At 35.3% G+C, this 19,911-nt stretch overlaps 7 protein-coding genes and 7 pseudogenes across 14 annotated transcripts, besides 2 other annotated features; 6 read left to right on the top strand and 8 right to left on the bottom strand.

Annotated features, from left to right (window-relative positions):
• Positions 1 to 10,613: part of a mobile genetic element that runs on past the window's edge.
• TVAGG3_0030510 (organellar and viral DNA polymerase type B) lies at positions 276 to 1,004 on the bottom strand (the record flags this gene model as incomplete). Its single annotated transcript, XM_051220428.1, has 1 exon — positions 276 to 1,004. The coding sequence occupies one exon, from the start codon at positions 1,002 to 1,004 to the stop codon at positions 276 to 278; it is 729 nt and encodes a 242-aa protein (XP_051105414.1).
• TVAGG3_0030520 lies at positions 3,009 to 4,277 on the bottom strand (annotated as a pseudogene). The gene has a single exon. A coding segment is annotated over exon 1 (1,269 nt).
• Positions 4,590 to 5,623, bottom strand: TVAGG3_0030530 (annotated as a pseudogene). Its single transcript has one exon. A coding segment is annotated over exon 1 (1,034 nt).
• Positions 6,298 to 6,723, top strand: TVAGG3_0030540 (uncharacterized protein; the record flags this gene model as incomplete). Its single annotated transcript, XM_051220429.1, has 1 exon — positions 6,298 to 6,723. One exon carries the CDS (start codon positions 6,298 to 6,300, stop codon positions 6,721 to 6,723), a length of 426 nt encoding a protein of 141 aa, XP_051105415.1.
• On the bottom strand, positions 6,977 to 7,590 carry TVAGG3_0030550 (annotated as a pseudogene). The gene has a single exon. A coding segment is annotated over exon 1 (614 nt).
• Positions 8,909 to 9,782, top strand: TVAGG3_0030560 (annotated as a pseudogene). Its single transcript has one exon. A coding segment is annotated over exon 1 (874 nt).
• TVAGG3_0030570 lies at positions 9,984 to 10,272 on the top strand (annotated as a pseudogene). The gene has a single exon. A coding segment is annotated over exon 1 (289 nt).
• Positions 10,479 to 10,613: a terminal%2Cinverted (terminal inverted repeat of Maverick-1A transposon ID:TVAGG3_0030170).
• Positions 10,614 to 10,940, top strand: TVAGG3_0030580 (uncharacterized protein; the record flags this gene model as incomplete). Its single annotated transcript, XM_001305567.1, has 1 exon — positions 10,614 to 10,940. The coding sequence occupies one exon, from the start codon at positions 10,614 to 10,616 to the stop codon at positions 10,938 to 10,940; it is 327 nt and encodes a 108-aa protein (XP_001305568.1).
• Positions 10,941 to 11,975: 1,035 nt separating this feature from the next.
• Positions 11,976 to 12,461, top strand: TVAGG3_0030590 (annotated as a pseudogene). Its single transcript has one exon. A coding segment is annotated over exon 1 (486 nt).
• Positions 12,462 to 12,465: 4 nt separating this feature from the next.
• Positions 12,466 to 12,708, bottom strand: TVAGG3_0030600 (serine threonine-protein phosphatase family; the record flags this gene model as incomplete). The annotated part of the gene is made up of 1 exon (XM_001305565.1): positions 12,466 to 12,708. The coding sequence occupies one exon, from the start codon at positions 12,706 to 12,708 to the stop codon at positions 12,466 to 12,468; it is 243 nt and encodes an 80-aa protein (XP_001305566.1).
• An 18-nt stretch (positions 12,709 to 12,726) lies between these two features.
• On the bottom strand, positions 12,727 to 13,089 carry TVAGG3_0030610 (annotated as a pseudogene). The gene has a single exon. A coding segment is annotated over exon 1 (363 nt).
• A 1,509-nt stretch (positions 13,090 to 14,598) lies between these two features.
• Positions 14,599 to 15,931, bottom strand: TVAGG3_0030620 (AP complex subunit mu family; the record flags this gene model as incomplete). The annotated part of the gene is made up of 1 exon (XM_001305563.2): positions 14,646 to 15,926. One exon carries the CDS (start codon positions 15,924 to 15,926, stop codon positions 14,646 to 14,648), a length of 1,281 nt encoding a protein of 426 aa, XP_001305564.1.
• Positions 15,932 to 16,323: 392 nt separating this feature from the next.
• TVAGG3_0030630 (uncharacterized protein) lies at positions 16,324 to 17,208 on the bottom strand (the record flags this gene model as incomplete). The annotated part of the gene is made up of 1 exon (XM_001305562.1): positions 16,328 to 17,200. The coding sequence occupies one exon, from the start codon at positions 17,198 to 17,200 to the stop codon at positions 16,328 to 16,330; it is 873 nt and encodes a 290-aa protein (XP_001305563.1).
• Positions 17,209 to 18,411: 1,203 nt separating this feature from the next.
• On the top strand, positions 18,412 to 19,839 carry TVAGG3_0030640 (glycosyl transferase; the record flags this gene model as incomplete). The annotated part of the gene is made up of 1 exon (XM_001305561.1): positions 18,442 to 19,767. One exon carries the CDS (start codon positions 18,442 to 18,444, stop codon positions 19,765 to 19,767), a length of 1,326 nt encoding a protein of 441 aa, XP_001305562.1.
• Between the last annotated feature and the right edge of the window lie 72 nt (positions 19,840 to 19,911).

Genomic DNA, 19,911 nt, shown 5'->3' on the forward strand with positions numbered 1-19,911 from the left:
CAAAGAATATTTGTTGTATTTCTTTGAGTATCTTACGTTTAAATCACCTATTCTAACCACTTTGGTGTCATTGTCAATCTTTCTAACTGTTTCAAACTCAATGTTTGACATTACTGTCTTTACATACAAAATAAAAATTTTTCTTAGAAAAAAATTAGCGTTATTTTTCTAACTAAGGAAATTCATGAAATTTGGTCATTTTTCAGACAAAAATAATGTTTAGGGTAGATGGTTAGATCTAACCTGATATCTAACCTCATTTCTACCCTCATTATTTATAACCGTTTTACATGGTAAACGTTATGAATTCGTGAGATTCTAAACAATTTCGTAGCTTCTATTTCTTCTTTTAGTACATCGAATGTTTTAATCATGCCGAAAGTCTCTTTATATTTCTTCTTGACGTCAGACAGAAGGAAATCTTCTGCTGTTGGATAGTTTTTATTAAGAAATGTCAACATATCCATTTTATCTTCTGCTGGCTTTTCTGCTTCTTTCTTTAAGTCTGCATAGTCGTTTCGCATTCTTTCTATCTCTTTGACTGAGTAGTTATATTTTCTTATTGCTGCTTTACATTTTGAACATTGCGGCATCGTTTTTGCGTTATACATTGAAATAAAACCAGCTAGAACAACTAAGGCGTCAATGGTTTTCTTTAACTCAAAATCTGCTGGTTTTATCTGTTCATGCCATACCTTACCTCTTCTATCTTTATCTCTTATCTGCCATACACATTTTGCAACTAATGAAACAAAGTTATCGTATGTCTTAAATTCTTCGGATTTGTAAAGGTCAAAAATATTTTTATAAACCATGTCGCAATCTTTGTCCATAACTTTATGGTTGCAATGAAAACCAAGGAATTCATAATTTACTTTACGTATGAATTTCTTAATTTCTACTGAGTCAGTTGCTTTGACTTCAATTTCGTCGAATTCAGGAATAGTTAGTTTTTGCTGCTGAATTTCAGGTAGTTTAGGCAAATGGTCGATGAGGTCCTCCATTTCATAAAGATACTGTTCATTTGTTTCATCTTTCGCACTACAGTCTAAATTACTTGTTAAAAGTTCTTGCTTTATCTTCTGGATTTCTGTTTCAAAAGTATATGAAGAAGGAATAAAGCTTTTCATCTCTACCAACATTGACGTAGGATTCATGACTAGCGAGTTTGGTGCTGTAGTTGTGGACAGAGTCCCGCCGTTCGTGGCTTGAATTGTTGTTGTGCCGATTGTTGAAATCATATCTTTTATACAAAATAAAAAAATAAATAAAAATAAAACTAACTTTATTTTTTCTGTCTTAAGGAAATTCATGAAAATTCATGAGGGTAGAAATGAGGGTAGAAATGAGGTTAGATCTAACCATCTACCCTAAACATTATTTTTGCTGAATTCAGCAACAAAATGAACGAGGTCAGGATGTATGTAAATACCTTTGAATTCACTTATAACGCCCTTAGTAAGCTCATAAAATGCTTGTTTTGAGGTGGAGCCAAAAGTGGCTCGACCGTATTCTTTCAACCAAAACTCAAGAATTTCCTGCATGAATTTTGTATAAAAAGCAACCGTCTGAATTCAGACTGTTGCTATATTCTTCACAAAATGCCTTATAATACTCTTCCCAGGACTTATTTTCCAACAACTTTCTAAAGTCTTTCCTAAACTGACTGACTGACTGACTGACTGACGGCACAAAGTGGCTTAACGAAAACATTAATATATAAAATTCATGAAAATTCATGAGGGTGAAAAAAGAGGTGAAAAAACAGGTGAGATCTAACCATCTACCCTAAACATTATTTTTGGTGTAAATTTATGAAAACATTAATAATACATGACTGTTCTCATTCATGTCTGATTTACATCTAATGAAAAAGTTTAGAAGAATTTTCTTATTCTTTCTGGCTTATTTTTGTCTTTCCAGTACTCCCGCTCTAATGGTCCCAGATGTGTTGGCTTTGACTCTCTCAAGTTCTTAGATGGTATAACATCTTCAACGCCTCCTTCATATCTTACTTTATAAGTGTCATCGTTTATGTTATAGCCAAGTATTTCAATAACCACTCCTCGCTTTGCTTCGTCAATGGTTTTAGCAAGTTTGCCATTATACTACTTCGACTAATTTATGACGAGGGTAAAATGCTATGATGAGTCGTCAGCAGCTTTTATAAGATATCCATTACCTTGCGTTGAATCTACTATATAATAATTTCGACTTAACCTTAAATGTTTCTTTGTCAATGGTTTGTCGTCAAGAACTACACGAACTTTTGTTCCAGGAATGAGAGTAAATTGTGTTGAATTTCTGATATTTTTGTGTTTGGCTTCGTTTCTTTTGTATATACTTTTCTTCTTGTTGTTGTGTCATTGAATTTGGTGTATGTCCTGTTGTAGAATGTGTTGAGGAATTTTATACTTCGAGAAAATGTTTCATTGTTTCTTCGGTAAAGTCTCGCTCTTGATTTAAATCTCTGAGAGTCCTTATGAAGCGGTTTATGATGCCGAGTATGTTATGGTTATGGTCTTCAGTAGTGTAGTGAGTTATGTTATGCTTAATGAGAAAATCTGTGATTTCATTGCTGAGGTATGCACTGTCTTGGTCTGATTGTTAAAGTACTTGGGCTATGTTCTGCTACAAACTTTTGTAAAACTCTTAACACTTCACGAGTTCCTTTATTCCTCATTGGATATGCATATGCTTTGCGAGTGTTAACATTAATGAAGATGAGGAATGGTTTATGTCCTCCTTTTCTGCTTTGAATGAGAGTGTCAAATTGGTATGCGTCAGGAGTGTTGGAGTAAATTGGTAAAAAGTAGTCGTAAGGGTTTATTTTTGTTTGATGTACAACATTTTTGTCAAAGAACGTTTTAACTTCAGCTCTGTTAGTAAATCCCCAACTTTTTGCTGCTTCATTGAACTTCTTAAATGACCTCCATGGATGTTGTTCGAATACTTCTTTCAAGCTCATTTATGTAAAGTTAAAGATTTTATTCTAGGCTCAAGCGCGTTCATTGAACACGGTACCATGCGAATACAGTCACAAATGGTGGCATATAATCTGCACCCGAGCCTGTTGGATTTGTTGTGAAAGTGTGTGAATGATTTCCTCCTGGTTCAGTTGGTCGAAAAATCTTTTTTGCTGAATTGTTATAAGATGGAGATAAAACGTCATTGCCAGCTTCATATTCTGAGTTGTATAATGGGTGGTCTCTTAATGAGTGTGTATGGTCGCCAGAAAAGTTTGTAGTTCCTGTATGAGTGTGCGCAGGTAAGTTTGCTTTTAAAATTTTCTTTGAGCCTCCTGTTTGCTTTGAAGAGTTAGCACAGTATAAGAATTTGTCTACAATCTGCTGCCATGTACCAAAACCTAAAACGCTTGCTGGATTTGTTGAGTTCATTGATGTATAAATAGAGCCTATAGGATATAATGTTTGAAGTATTTCAGTCTTTAATGTTTGAAGCTCTGTTTTATCTGCTTTCTTATCATATAAATCTTGAGCAGTGAATTTAACATTATTTTCATCATCCATGACATAAACATTTTTACAGCTAATTTCTTTCTTCGTTGTTATGTTTTCATTCGATGTTAAACCTTGTGGAAAGTTAGGAGGTTTATAATATAAAGCAGCCGCGTGCGGCGGGGCTCCGCCCTCCCCACCAGTTCCGCCAACCGTTCCTTCAATACTTTCTATAGCAACAGTTGAGAAGGAGTTATGTGTATGTTCTTTATCTGCTTTTTTATCTAACATTGCTGGTAGTTCATGTGTTTCAAAGTTTCTGACATGACCTTCAATGTTCATACATTTACTATTTAAGGAGTTTAGTGTATCTTTTACGCTTGTACTTGGATTCTCTAAAGGTGCACTTGAACCAAGGGTATAGTTCAATATTATGTCGTCTGCTCTAACAGTAGTGAAGGATTCATGTGTATGGTTCTTGTCAGCTTTACTATTTAATGTAGCTTGAAGTGAATTTATATCGGAGATATTGTGTTTATGAGATTTCAAAACTTTGTTCGTTGCGTCAAGTTCATCTTTGTCAGCTTTACTTTTAATAGCATCTTCAAAAGTTATTTTTGCCTTAACTCTCAATGTAAATCTTGGTTCAACTAATACACCGTTAACAAAGAAGTATGAAGCATAAATTTCATTGTTATAACCAAATGCTTCTGGTGCTTTACCTGTGTCATACTGTACAGTACAGTGTATGTCATAACCTTTAGCACGAATGTATTTATATCTTCTTTCATTAACATCTTCAGTGCTTATTTGTTCATCCTGTGTTAAATATCCATGGTAGTCCGTTATAATCTGTTCGTCTGAACTTATATAATGAACATGGTTTTTATCTGCTTTTTCGGCTAATTTCTCTTCTATCTCATTTATTTCAAGTTCATGCCTACCACCACCTCCGAAGAAGTATTTTTCTTCAGCTCTTGAAGAACGTCCACTTCGCCATCTTTGGTGTCAATAATGAGACTTTGAGTTAAAACCTTTCCTGTCTTAATGGATGTTTGTAAAACTTCTTCTTCACCGTGTTCGGGGTCATGGTCGTCATCATATCTTGTGAAATCAGAGATGTTGTCATACATTAAGCATATCTGTCTCAAAAGTTCTGCTATTTGAAACTGGAACGAAAGATATACAGAACTTTCATCATCTCCTAAAGTCAAGTCTGCTTTCTTAAGTATTTCTTGAATGTATGCAATGAGAACAGAGTACCTTGGAAAATATTCGAACAATATTTCATTAGCTGTTGGTTTTGGTGGTTCTTCTGGAGTTTCTGTTGTTTCAGTTCCTTCTGTAGGTTCTGTTGTTTCAGTTCCTTCTGTAGGTTCTGTTGGAGTTTCTGCATCTCTTGACTTCAATGCTCTTGCTCTCAAAGACCTAAATGTTAGAGCACCAGGTTTTACAAAGGATTTTATAAATGCTTTAATAGTTCCTGGTAAGTTATTGTTAGCATTAAGTAAGTTCCTTATGCTTCCATCATGTACGTCCATAGCACTATGTAAAAAATCTATACTTTTCTTGTAGTCAGCAATAGACTGACTGTGATTTTTTAAAGATTTGTCAATACCTTTAAGCCAATCTTCATGCATGTCTGATACTGAGCCAAGAATATCATTTGCTTCCTTTAGTGTATTTTGTGCTTCTCGTAAAGTATCCAATCTCGTACGTGCATTGTTTGCTATACGTCTTACAGTATCTATTTGACTCCTTGTTTCTTGCATCCAACCAGATAAAGTTTTAATAGTATCCGAACCATTTGAAATGAAGTTCAAAGCATTTTTAACGTCATCTAAAACTTCTTCACCAAGTACTGCCCATATCTTTCCGATTTGGTATTGAAGAACTCCATATGAAGCAGCTGTTAAACCAGTATTTATAAGGTTCCATATCCATGATTTAGCAGTTTTTCCATCCTTTCCATCTTCACCATCCAAACCGTTTTCGCCTTGAGGTCCTTGTATTCCTTGTATTCCTTGTATTCCTTGTGGTCCTTGAGGTCCGGTGTCACCCTTCTCTCCTTTCAGTTCATCTTTATGTTCGTTATAATATTCTAATGTCATAAGGTGTACATCATTACTGCTATCAGCAACGCCGAGAATTTGTTTCTCATTCATGACTAAATTCTTTAGGCATTTAATGTTGTCGTCAAATCGAAAGCTCTTTAACAATTCAATAAGAACATTTAATACTTTCACTAATGAGGCATCTACTGTAGAATTTATATATTGCACCGTTCCATCATTTATGATGGGAACCTTGCTTGTTGTAATGAATGGGTCATAAGTGTTAAAAGTATCGAAATCAATGACTTTTTTTAGTTTTTCCATCGTCAATGACTAAATCATTGCCTTCAATGGTTAAAGTTGAGTTTTCGTTTACTAGTTCATGTGCTCTTCTTGCTTCATTTGTTTCATACGCATATGCAGCAATAGTCATATTTTAATGAGAATAAAATGTTGTTCTATTTGCAAAGTACAGACCCAAACGAATACGGAATAGTAAAACTACAAACAAACTTAGGTCTTCAGAATGAAGCGCTTGCTTTCAGAGTTGTTGACTTCAATACTATCGCAACTTTTGTCATAACAGATGAAACAGATTTCATAGAGATTGAAATAGATGACAAAGAAGTGTTATAACATTTCCTAACAGAGCTGGGTATAGAATAGATAAAATTGCTGGAGTCATATATACTCTCATAAATGAAAACTATTGACAAATAGATGTCGAACTCTCTTCTGAGGGAACATTGAAGTTCAGTTATGCGAAGGAGTTTAAGATAACACGAATGAGTCATAGAGTTCAATTGCTTCTGGGAGCATACCATATGACATTTCCTTTGAAAAGTGTTGACAAAACGATTGAGATGAAATCTGTTCCATACGTATGTTATGGTAATTGTTTATACATTGAGTCTAAAATAGCTAATGTCACAGGCATTTCAGGAGTTAATAGTAAAGGTTCAGTAGAATATAAATCCTTCTGTTATGCAGTCAATTCAATGTTCATTCCAAACGTTCCTGTCATAGCAACTCATTTAGGTAAATGGGTTCGCATTAGTCCTCATAATTTGAAAGACATGCAATTCAGACTTGTTGACTTTCAAGGAGAGCCTGTAGAACTGAAGGCACCAGTGCGAATGACTGTTGAAGTTGACTTTTTAGAAAATATTAAATGCAACAGCTTACAAGAGAACTCAGAGCTAAAAATATAAAGTATGAATGTTATGTATTAGGTCATGAACTTTGGTTGTTGCTGTTTGATGAAACAAATGAGTTAGTTATGTCAGTCAAGAGAACAGAAAAATATTGTGTTAGTGAAAACTGCACCAAGTCAATAAGATTAGGTTTGCATTATGAAGATGAGTTCGATACTATTGAAGAAGTTTTGGATAGATATTACAAATTGCTAACTTGAAATTTTTTGACTGACGGCGCAAAGCGCCAAGATCGAAGGTCCTGACTGCTTTAATTTACTAAAACATATTTCAAACAAAGCTTATAGTCAGTAGATAGTTTTGTATACTCGTTCGAATATTTATACTTAAACTCAACTCCTGTAGTTCCTGGTGTTTCAATGATGCGGATGTTACCTATTTTCATGAATGGTGGCGTTTGACCACAGCATTCGATTTCAGGGTCGAGATAGTCAATGACACATTGTTTCCATGTTATTCGTGATATAACATTTTCAAGGTCCTCCTTTGTTAGAATTATTTGGTTCTTGCTTATAAGATTTACCAAAAGCTTCTTATCGTCTTTGAGTAAAATTGTTGGTATAACTGAAGAAGGTAATGGTCTACGTTATCTGAAGGATTTGTTTGAACATTTGTGTAAGGGTTGTCGTTGGCTTCTCTTGAAAGAATTTGGTCCAGTGGTGGATACTCTAACTTAACATCTGATGTAGCGTTAGCGTTTGAAGCTGTGTTTAAATTCACCGACTTAAGTTCTGGTTCTTTTTCTTTCAAACACTCTGAACTATAGTTCTTTATGACAATATTGTTTGTCGTTCGTGAGTCAACATTTGATGTTGGTTCAATTGGAACATTAACGGCACCAGCTAAGATGGATTTGCTTCTCATTTCATATAGAATAAAAACCTTTTATATGTATGAAATGAACAATATACTCGACAAGGGTTTGAATGTAAAGCTAACGAATGAAAATATTGTTGAATTCACTGAGACAGGTGCTGTGTATAAAGATGTAGAACTACTGAACAAAAGAGCTAAGGGAAGAAGCAGGAACATGAACAAAGGGTGGAAGCCTATAAAAATTTATGTCAATGATGGCTCAGGAGGTTCAAACATAAAGTATGCAGAAAGTTATAGAGTTTATGCTCTCAAAGGTGAAAAGCCTTCATTTAAGAACAGCTATTCTAACGCATATCCTCAAAAGCTAACGGATGGGGAAGTGGATGATATGAATGACAGCAAAAATATTAACAGAAATGGCGACAGAGATGCATGGAATTTGTTTACCATCAGTCAATTGAAGGTTAAACTTTAAAACAATGTTGGTCGTTCCCATGGAATATTTTTGACTTTAATGGTATTAGTCATGATATGAATCTCAAGGTATGAACGAGGAGAGATGAGAGACTTATATGCTTCCCAAATTTCTTCAAAAGGTAATGTTATACCTGACTGTTTCCAAATGAGTTCAATATCATAGCGTGAGAAACCTTGAAAGATAACGAAGTCAGTTATGAGACGTTTTATGTTTAAAGCTAAAAACCTCCATGTTTGCATAAGTATTGCTACAGTTAAATGGTAATGTCTGACTTTAGTTGATGTTAGCTAATGGTGAGTCTGGTTTTGACACTAAACCTTTTCCGGCGAAGTCGTCACAAACGAGCAGAGTGTTTGAAGGATACTTTTTGAAGGGGTATTTTGAAAGTTTTGATAGAATGTAGTTTGTAAGTCGTTTCATATCGTAAACTCCTGAGTATTGACGTAAGTGGTGTTTGTCAATAATTCTTTCCATCTCCTCAGAAGTCTTTTGCATTCCTGACTGTAAAATCACGATGGCATAATATTTCCTCTTACGTCGAATGTAACGTTGAAGAAATTCAATGAGTTCACTGTCTGGAACTTTAACGACAGAGGCTTGAACTTTTGACATAAATGTTTTCGCTGTTGAGTCCATAGAGTCTGAAGTTGCTGATATAATGATTTGGTCATAGTAAGAGTCGTTTCCTAAACGCTCTGTTATGAGTATATGACGAATGAGGTTAAATGTCTTACCTGAACCCATCTTTCCACAATAGAAATACACACCATTTGAACAGAATCATAATCTTTGAAAGGAAGAATAAGAGAAGAGTTAAGTTTGTCTGTAGTTTCATTCATGTCTTCATCTACGTCATGTATTAAATGCTTCATTTTATCTCCATTAAAAATGCAAGTCAGAAATATTCAGAACATAGCACCGAGTCTAACTGACAAGAGTATAAAGATATACTATGAACACGTTATGATGAAACCAACCAAAATTCAAGAAAGTCAGTATACTTATGAATATCCAAGACACTGGGTAGAGTATGTAGGAGGTGAGAAAGCTATTGAAATCAGACAGGTTCGAAGTATTCCAGCAGGAAGAACAATATTATTGAAGAACTTTAATGTTTTGAGATATAATGATGAAACAAAGAAGCAAGATAGTTTTCCTGTTGCTGTGTATGTGAACTAGACAGGAGATGACATGAAAGTTTTTAACACAAAGCTTCAAACGGTAGTGAGAGAACAACTGACTGCGGAAGGACATCCATTACCTTCAGAAGTTACCATAGCATATAATTTTGAAACAAACTCAATAGATTTTAAAGTCGTCTCTGCAAAGAAGTCAGGTTTACATTTAATGAAGCAGATGTATATTCGAATGAAAACTTCAAAGCTATTGCATGGTTAGATAATGACGATTGCTTTAAGAAAATATTTAAATTCAGTGACTCAACGATGTCAATAGATGACCTTCGTGGAATGTTACCATCGACGTTTACAGTAGAAGGTTCAGCAGGATTGCTTACAAGATTGTCAATTGGTGGTATTTGGTCTCGTGAGAACATTGTTATAAAATCCAGTATAAGTGAATTTGCTGAAGAATCTATATTATGTCTTTCAAACTACATGTATTCGCCGCCGAAGCATTATAGTATAACAAACTTTGTCAGTAAGTTTAACATAAGACTTGTCGAACCTTCTTCAATGAAAGATGTTGTGCTACCAAAGACGGAAAGGATGGACTCATTATTGAGATGATTTTAATAGCATATTAAATGAGCTTGTTCTTGAAGGTCATTCATGATGAAATAACTGTTGTAGAAGATGTTAGCAATTGTTCAGACATTTTGAAGCGTATAGATGATATAAGAAAGAAGTTTATGAATGAGAACGCTTATGTTTCATTGACTTTCTCCAGTAACGAGAACTTTTATGAGATAATATTGAAGAGAGATGATTTTAATATGGTGTAAATGGTAGCTTGGGCAGCTTTAGGCGCAATGGGAACAAAAGCATTAGCATTTGGAGCAAAAGCACTTGGAGCTTATGACGCAGTAAATAAAATGAGTGGAGGAAGGGTTTCGAAGACATTAGATGCAAATAAAGGAAAGATTGGAGGCTGGGTTGCAAAGAAGTTAAGATTAAATAAAATAGGGCTCATAAATAAAGCATCCAATTTGGTTGCGACTGAGTCAGAAAATGCTTTAGGAAAGGACGATGAGTTTGCAAAACACGCAAAAGACTTTAATGACCAGATGAAAGGTGAAACAATGCATTTAAATAGATTCGATGGAACTAAAGAAAATGTTTCTTCTCCACCAGCGTTTTCCATGGTCCTATGGAATGTATGGAAACCCTTATGAAAGACCATTTGACCCATTGACTGGTGGAAGTAATGGTATCATTACGGCGAAGAAGAAAGACAGTCAAGTTGGAGACAGACGTGAAGAAAGCAACTAAAAAGAAACCAAGGAAGAGAGTTATAAAGCAATGAATTCAACAGGGTGAAAAAAGAGGTGAAATCTCACCACTTCACCTAAACATTATTTTTGTGCTATGTTTTCATACGTGTGAGGGTGGTGATATCATTTATTTTTATATAAATGACGAAAACTATTGAGATAACAAACTACAACGGTCATGAGTTCAAGAATTTGTTCTTCGTTCCTCGTGAAAATACATTCTATCAGATACGAGGGAGAAAGGGTAAAGTTAGTTTGAGCGTTTATGAAGGAATGAAGAATGGAAAGTTTATACAAGCATACGATACAAACGGTAAGCGTGTTTCATTAGCTTTGTCAAAACTTACTAACATTTATTTTGACAGTGACTTTGACTCTGACGATTGGAGCGACAGCAGCGATACTGAAGAATATGAAGTATTGTGTGAAGCACAGCAATGGGAGGAGTTGCAATACTTTTGTAAGTGAGAACGTTTATTTTTTACAGTAGTGAAGTCGTTTGTGAAAACGTTAGTGAAGTGAAGTGATTGGCGGCTTTGTAAATATTTAAGGTTAAGTTGGTGTTTGTGTTTGTGTTGTAAAATATACGTTAACGATTTTGTAAAGTGTCAAATTCACATATAATGGGTAAGGAGGCTCGCAGTGCCTCCGTACACATGATATGTATACTAACTAATGTATATGAGTCTTTTTAGAATATTCGTTTTCAGCTCTTGTCACTTCACTTGACATTTTATTGTCAACATATGTTTTGTCTGCTAGTTCAGGATGAGTATGTTCTTTTGTTGCATAAGCATTGTTAGCTCTTTCTTCTTCTTTTGCTATTGCATCGTTACATATTCTTTGTCAGCTTTGTTGTCAACATCTGCTTTCAAACGAAGTTCATTTATAGGTTTTCTCGTTTAAAGTTCCTTTTGTTGGATTTATACAGACAGTATGGTTCTTATTGTCTTGAAACAGAAACTCATCTGTCATTGGGTTTATTGTCAGTTTTAAGTCACCCCTTTCAATGACTCAGATATCTTAGAATAGTTTGAAAAGTTTGTTGTGTTCTTATTTAGAGCTTGCATAATGAGTTGTCGGTTGTGTTGTATTTCTCTCATAGACGCTGTTTCATTTGACATTTTTATTATAGATAAAATATGCTTCAATAGAAAAAGAAAATTCTAGAGTTGCTACAACTAAACCATTAGATGAACTTTTACTAATGTCGGTCAAAAGTTTGAGACAGATACCGTAAAGCATGAAGGCTATCGTTTTGACTACCCATTAAGATGGTTAAGAGACCCATCCGTCACAAAAGCTATTGGCTTTCGTAGAATGAAGTTCATTTCAGAAGCCATACATGTTTCCCATTTACGGTCGGTTTTGAAGTTCGATACTATAACAAAGAAAAACGTATGTATGAGAAATTTGAACAAGGAAAACTTTTACAAGTTAATTTGCTTATAAATTTAGAAACAACTCTTCAAGCTTTTTCAAGAAAAAATAAACGATATCTATATTGAATATGCAAACCAGTTTAACATTGACGAAGGAGAATACCATCTCGATATTATTTATGACAGGAAAAATGCAACTGTTAAAATCAATAAAATAGAAGACCTTGGAGAAAACGTTTATATTTCTACAAAATATAACAACTTGGCATGGTATAGATTTATGAGGATGTTAAATCATCCTGCAGCATATCCAGTACACCCGGACTATTATGAAGTCGAAAAACCTAATGGAACATATGAAAATATTTTCGACCCAGATGCTATTATTGTTCATGCTTCATTTTCTGGTGCGCAAAACTCTTTCTTATGTCTGATGAATGACTTTTACGAAAAACCTACAAAGTTATATGAACCGCCGAGTGGAAGTATTTCAGACTTTCAAGTATGGTTTACTACAGATGGAAGAAAAAGAATAATTCCATTATACCATGCGTTTTACTTAGAACTTAGTTTCATATACAACTACTATCGAACGATAAAAATATAATTTTTTAATACGGTTGAGGTGTTGGATTTGGTTGCCAACTAGACTGTGGTGCAGGTTCAGGCTGTTGTATAACAGGAGCTTGTTCTTCTGGTTCAGGGTCTTTAGGTATAATACCAACGAACTGACCTACTCTTTTACCAATATTTTTGACTCCGTTCCAAATTCCTCTTCCGACAGATTTTATTCCATTCCATATACCTCTTCCAACATTTCGAAAGAAGTTTCCTATCTTACTGAAGAAACCCATTTTACTATAGGTAAAAATCTAATGTCCGCCTAGTCTCTTACGTTTCCTGTTGAGTTCCATAGCATTCTTTAACTGGAGCTCATACATTCTGTTTCTCCTCTGGTAGAAAACATATTCTGGGTCAACTCATGTGTTCGCGTCATCTGCATAAAGTTGTTTATATCCCACTTCAGGGTTTGTATAAAACTCTTTCCATCTCATATTTGCATACCATGGTGGCAAACCTAACGCAGCGTCATTTGACATGGCAGTTTGCATTTGTACATCTGTTGGCACTTGACCATAGTTTGCCATTGCAGTTTGTATTCTAACTTCATTTGGAATATTCTCTGGGTTTGGTTGTCCAGGTTGCTGTGCATTCGCTAAGTTCTGTGCGTCCATTTAATATTAGATAAAAATATCTCTTACGAGTACATATACTGAACATTTGCAGGCATTGGTTCATCTTCATATTCTCTGTATTTTCTGCCACGTCAAATAAATAAATGACACAATGGAAAAAACCTAAAACAAGTAGTCCTATTTCAAACCACATTTACTTACTAATAAAATTTCTTTATTGTGACACTTTCTCTCAGTTTATAGGACCTCTCTCATATTCTATCTTGTCATATATAAACTCATAGTCATGTATGTCCTCTAACCATCTCATAACGGTTTCCAAACCACTTTTATCGGATGTAAAGTAAAAGCATGGATGGTTATGTATAACGTCTAAAGTTTCTAAAGAGTCTCTCAAAGTCCAGTCTACTTGGTATTGAAAATCCCATGTGTTATAGAACGGCGGGTCCACTATAAAGAAACATTTTCCTTGTCTTTATATTTTTCATACAACTCTGTCCAATGACATCTCACAAACTCTATACCCTCAATATATTTTTCTATGTCCTCTTTGAAAACATTTGTATAGTTAAGATATAAAACTTTTGACATAAGTGTTTCAATGTCATGAACTCTTATAGCACCACTATATAATAGTCTAGCAGATATACTATCCCAGTCTATATATTCTGCTTTTTTCAAAACCTCTCTCACAATATTTTTCTTATCTAATGGTATACGTTCCATCTTACCTATAGGTATCTTTTCTTTAACTCTTTCAATATATTGTTTGTGTCTGGAATATGTTTGAGACGGTCCATATAGTTGTCGAAGTCATTGCATATAATCTTTGAGTCAGGAAATACGGTATGAAATAAATGGGATATATAGAAACTTCCACCGAACAAATCTACAAATGTTAGACCATTCGGTAGTTTCTTAAGTTCTCTCAATATAATATCTTTACATCTACTCTTATTTCCAAAGAACGGTAACGGTGGTTTTGTAAAATTCATTTATATATAATAATAAAAATGTTTTTACCCGAAAAGTAACAGAAAAGTGACAAAACATGAAAACATATATAATTTGTGAAAAGCGACACAAAAAGTGACATTTAAAAAGTGACACCATTAATATGATGTAAATAACAACGGTTTTGGTTTTGTCACCGGCTGGTCGGCTGGGGTTCGGTCCTCCTCTTGGGTCTTGGGCAAAATTTCTTATGGGCTAGAGGGCGCAACGCGCCTGGAAGCCCCACCTACCTGACCTTAACACAAAGAGATTTCAACCTATTTGTTATAAAATCGATCATTGAGATGAAATTCTCTTAATCTTATTAGCGCAGATCATATCGATACATTACTTATTGGAAAAGAAAATCATATCTAAATGGATCAATGACAATGTTATTTAATATTGACGTGAGCCTTTGTAGAGCTTGAGTTGTTTTGATTGTCATGTATTTTGGTAACATTCATTGTATTGCGGTACATAATAGTTTATTCCTAAGTTTACGAGTCAATTTATCAAAATTAGATTTTTTTGAAAAAAATTATATAAAAAAATCGATTCGTATTTTTTTAATAAATGAAGGAGGAAAAATCTCGAAGTTTTTATGTACGGAATTCGTAAGTGCCATCTGTTGTAAGGTAGCGAACCCAAGTAACAGCCTGGTAGCCAGTCTGTTCGATAACCTTGAGGTACTGAACGCGAAGGCCAGAGACTGTGAAGAATGGGATTTCGAAGTTGACAACAATTGGGCGCTTTGATTCTTCTTCTTCAGATTCAACGGATGGGAGGCCGAAGTGAGCGCGGAGGGAGAATTGCTTGCGGCCTGGGAACTGCTTGATTGTCCAGACGAGAGCGTTATCGTTTGGAGAGTATCTCATACGACCAGCTGTGCACTGAGCCTTTGGAGTATCGACATCCGGAGGAACTGGGACACGGATTGTAACGTTCTGAGCGACAGACTGTGGACGATACTGAGCACGGGCGCGGATAAGCATTTCGACACGAGATCTCTTATAGCGTTCGATTGTAGAATCGATGTGGATGATTGGCTTGATAGCAGCGGAAAGGCGGTACCTCATGAGGTTGAATTCGCCATCTGGTGGGATGAATGTGATGGAGCGGTCGCGCTCGAACTGGGAGAGCTTAACGCATGCGTGGAACTTGATATCTTCAAGCTCAAAGACACGACGGGAAACATCTGTCTGGTGATCTCCGTTTCCGTTCTGATCGAAGAGGATCTTGTCGTTGAGGCCGATACGGAGTTCTGGCATACCTGAAAGGTATGTAGCAAGGTTGATCTCACCAACGATTTCGTTGTGGATGACAGCGCCATTCTTGGCAACAAGCATATTGACCTTCTCAATGACATCAACGAAGACTTCGTTAACTGCGTACTCGAGGCCTGGTTTACGCCAGTTGACGACACCTGTAGCGGAGACTGGGACTGTCTTTGGCTGGGCGTTGATGTCACGTGGCTTATCACGCTGGATATATTCGGACAAGGACTGTGGATCGGTAATTTGTGGGTAGCCATAATCCATAACTTCATCGAGAAGTTCGTAGACAAGGGAGAAGTTATCGATAATTGTTTCGGCAGAGAGTGTTCCTAAATAGTATTCGAAGACTTTAACAAGAGAAGAAAGGAATGTAAGAAGAAGTGTAACGTTTGAGTTTGTGCGTGTGACGGTAAGCAAGTAGAGACCAGAGCGCTCGATGTATGCAAAGCACCAGTCATCAACACGGAAGACTGGGTTTGGAAGGATCTTGTCGTTTGATTGAATGTGCGCCATGAACTTATCTGGGATGGACATATCGACTTCGCCTCTGTAGTCGAAGTTGATAAGGATACGTCCTTTGCTGTCGAGAATATATACAGCAGACATTAAGTGTCACTTTTCGGTTATATCCGTAAAAAAGTCATATCGATAATTTTTTTAGGATTGCGGTTTGAAAGAGATAAATTTATCATCTCATCTACCCTTAGTTTTAAATAAATTCATTTCTTGTCTTTATTTTTTTATAGCAAAATGATGATTGCAGTGGAAAATAAAAGAATTGATTTCAAAAATATCAATAAATAAGAACATTTACTATATATTTATAATCTAAAAGTCTTGTTTAAAAAAGGGTTTCCTTTAAGAGAGTCTATACTGAAAAACATAATGCGATTATTTGATAAATAAGGTAATTAATCAAAATAATTCAATATTAACATATAAATTAAGTAGATATCAGAAAAACGTTTTGCAATCATATACTATATAGTATTATTACTAAAAAGATTTTATTCGAAAGGATTGACAGCTGGATGGGTAGTATCTATAGCAGTATCTGCTTCATCATAATGCTGTGGCTCTTCAACTGGTTGTGGTTCTTCGGCTGGCTGTGGTATTTCTGGTGCTGGTGCTTCGAGAGCTTGAGAAGCTGCGACGACATCGACTGGCTCTGGTGCGGCCTCAATATGTGTCTGGATTTGATCCTGAATTTCAGAGATCTTGCCAGATTCAAGGTCACTTTTGAGGCTAAGAAGAAGTTCTTCGATTTGCTTTAAGTATGATGCTTCCTTTTGACTTTCATCTCTAAGAGTTTGACCGTATAATATCCAACCATGCTGGAATCTGCGAACTTTGAACTTGTTGTAAGCTTCACGAGCTTCAATGACATCTCTTAGTCTTTGCTTTGTAAGTTCGAGAGCTTCGGCCTTAAGACTCTTGTATTTTTCAATTGCTGCTTCAAGCTTTTGCTGTGACTTTGCATAGTTTGGTTTCTTTGATTCTGCTTCATTCTTGGCGATGGCGTCCTTTAAATTAGCTTCGTACTCACGGAATGTTCTCTTCTGATCATTGTATTCGTTGTTCTTGCGGAATACAACGGCGAATCTCTCTGAAACGTCGTTGAAATCTTCAGCATTGCGAAGTTCAGCTTCTGCAATTTTCTGTTGGCATTCGGCAACCTTTGTGAATAAGTCAACAAAGCGATCCATTTGTGGTTGGATGGTTGAATTCTGAGATAAAACCATAATTTTTGTGTAATTTGCGAAATCTTTCCAACCGTTTGCATATTTCATACGACCTTCGGCTGCACCCTTGAGTCCTTCATAAACTTCTTTCATGTCATTGACAAGAATCTCTTTCTTAGATTTGAGGAAGTTAAACATTGTTTTTTTATTAGTCACTTTTTATAATGATTTTGTAATTTTTATTTTTCGCATTTTACATCATAAAATTCGTGTGTGGTTCAAGAAAAATCATCAAATCAATTCTAAATCATTTTGTCAAATTGTCAAAATTGAGGCGATCGCCAATTTGTGTAAATGTATCACCATTTCGTGTTGAACCGTTTTTGAAGTCCATTTTTTATCTATTTATCCATTTTTAAAAAAGAATGCCAACCAACCATTTGCTAATAAGAAGCATTAAGGACATATCATTATGGAGTTCTTTCATACTAGCGTATAATATGTCGAGACAGAAATATTTACTATAAATTTAGTACCAAATTTGAAAAATTTGGTACATTTTGAACAAACAATATGAGCTACTAGGTTTTGAAATAGTCCTTTCGGATAGTGAAATTAACAAGCTGAAGTTGAGTGCTAAATATGTTTCTTCATATGATTAAACAATTGGATGGAAGATTTTGTGAAACAAATTGTCGTGATTTCTCAATATTTGCTTCCAAATTATCTATTGCAGACAATTCTAATACGGGTTTCTTCCAATTTGAAGGAATTAAAAATTTCGCATTTTCTTTTCTTTGTGGCCAAGCAATCTTTCTAAAATAAAAGTTACAGAATTTCTCTCTAGTTTCATATGGATTTGATTCACAGTCTTCTATATTTTTGTATCCGTTTCGTGTTAATCTTCGATTAAGAGCTATCTCCATATCATCGTCATTATAATCTATCTTTATAAGCATTTTTACATAATCTTGTATATCAGGATGTCCGAATAATATAAAGCCTTCTAGTATTAAATATTTTTCATTTTCATAGCGAGTTTTAATATCTTCGATTAGCATATTCCAATCAATAGATTCAACTTTATCAAAATTTATCACTTCTATATCTCCAAAATACGTCTTTGGCATTTCAGGATTAACTTTAAAATAATCATCAGTGCATAGTATTGGACAATGCAAGTCATTCGCAATAGATTCCGAAATGGTTGATTTTCCAGATGTTGTGGGACCTGAAATCCCTATAATTAAAGGAATTCCCATCAAAAAATAACGAAAATATTTTTTGACAAAAATTATTCATAAAAGATGCATTTTTGGTTTTGATTCGTATTTTGTTCTAAAAATTATTGAAAATAAAAAACAGTTCACAACATTTGAATGCTTTACATATTTGTAAAATTGCGTCAAAATTTGCAACCAAATAAACAAAAATAAGAAATGATTTGGGTTCTCTGGTTGTTTGTTTTAGTTGCGATAGCTCTTGTCGCACTTGCATTCTACTACAGATCACAGCGTAAGAATGTTGTTACATTCTTCCATCCAAATTGCTTAGATTGCGGCGGCGGTGAAAAAGTTTTATGGGTAGCAGTTGATGCCCTTAAGGAACACCTCCCAGAAATGCATTTGTTTGCCCAAGATGCTACGAATGATTCCGCACAAGAAAAGGTAAACAAAGTTTTCAAGATCAATATCCCATCAAATATCAAATTCGTCAATGTTGGCAGTGCTGACTTCATTAAACCAGGCTACTACAAGCACTTCACTCTCATCTTCCAAGCAATTGGCTCACTCGTTTACGCATTTAAGTGCTTGAATAAAGAAGTTCCAGCTATCGTCATTGATACCACCGGAGCACCATTTGCATCCATCGTATGGAAGCTTTTTGGCGGATGCAAGGTTATCTTATACATTCATTATCCTTTCATTTCAACAGATATGCTCAAAGCAGTTTCATCAGGAAACGATCAGTACAACAATAATCAAAAAATAGCCAAGTCCAAAGTCCTTACTTCCATCAAAATTATATACTATCGTATCATTGCTTTCATTTATTCACTTTGCGGCTACTTTGCTGATGTTATCACAGTGAACTCCACATGGACAGGTAACCACATAAGAGAAATCTTCCGTCGTGATCCAATTATTCTCTTCCCACCTTGCGATACAACTGATTTGAGCAAATTACCAATTGAAAACAGAATTCCTGAACAAATCATCAGTGTCCAGCAGTTCAGACCAGAAAAGAACCTTCCTCTACAGCTAGAAATCATCAGAAGACTCAAAGATACTCATCCAAATATGAAATTGTACATAATTGGCGGCTGCCGTAACGAAGCTGACAAGAAATTACTCGACGGACTTCAGGAAGAAATCGACAGAGACAAACTCCCTATTACACTCGTTCCAAATTGCGATTTCGATATTCTCCGTAACGAATACTTCGCTCGCAGCAGTGTTGGACTCCATACAATGTACAACGAGCACTTCGGCATCTGCGCTGTCGAATATCTTGCTGCAGGACTCATTCCTCTCTGCAATAAGTCTGCCGGACCACTTTACGACATTGTCAAGGACGAAAACTACCTCGCGTTGACAGCTGATGAATACGCAGCTAAACTCGAGGTCGCTTTCAAGTGCGATGACTCTGCAAGACTTCAATTCAGAAATTCATGCTCAAGATTCAGTTACGAGGAATTTTCAAAGCAATTCATTGCTGCTGTTGCACCACTCATTAAATCTGAAGTTACAAACTACAAAGAATAAACTGTAAAACTTAATTTTATTTTAATTATCTTTTAATTTTACTTTTTAATCTTATCTTTCGAGAATATAAACCAATGCCTTTCTAAATATGATCATGTTAAAGTGATCGATGATTTTATAAAATTTGGTTCTCGATTTTGTGTT

Source organism: Trichomonas vaginalis, chromosome IV (assembly GCF_026262505.1).
Source record: "Trichomonas vaginalis G3 chromosome IV, whole genome shotgun sequence".
NCBI classification, from domain to species: Eukaryota; Parabasalia; order Trichomonadida; family Trichomonadidae; genus Trichomonas; species Trichomonas vaginalis.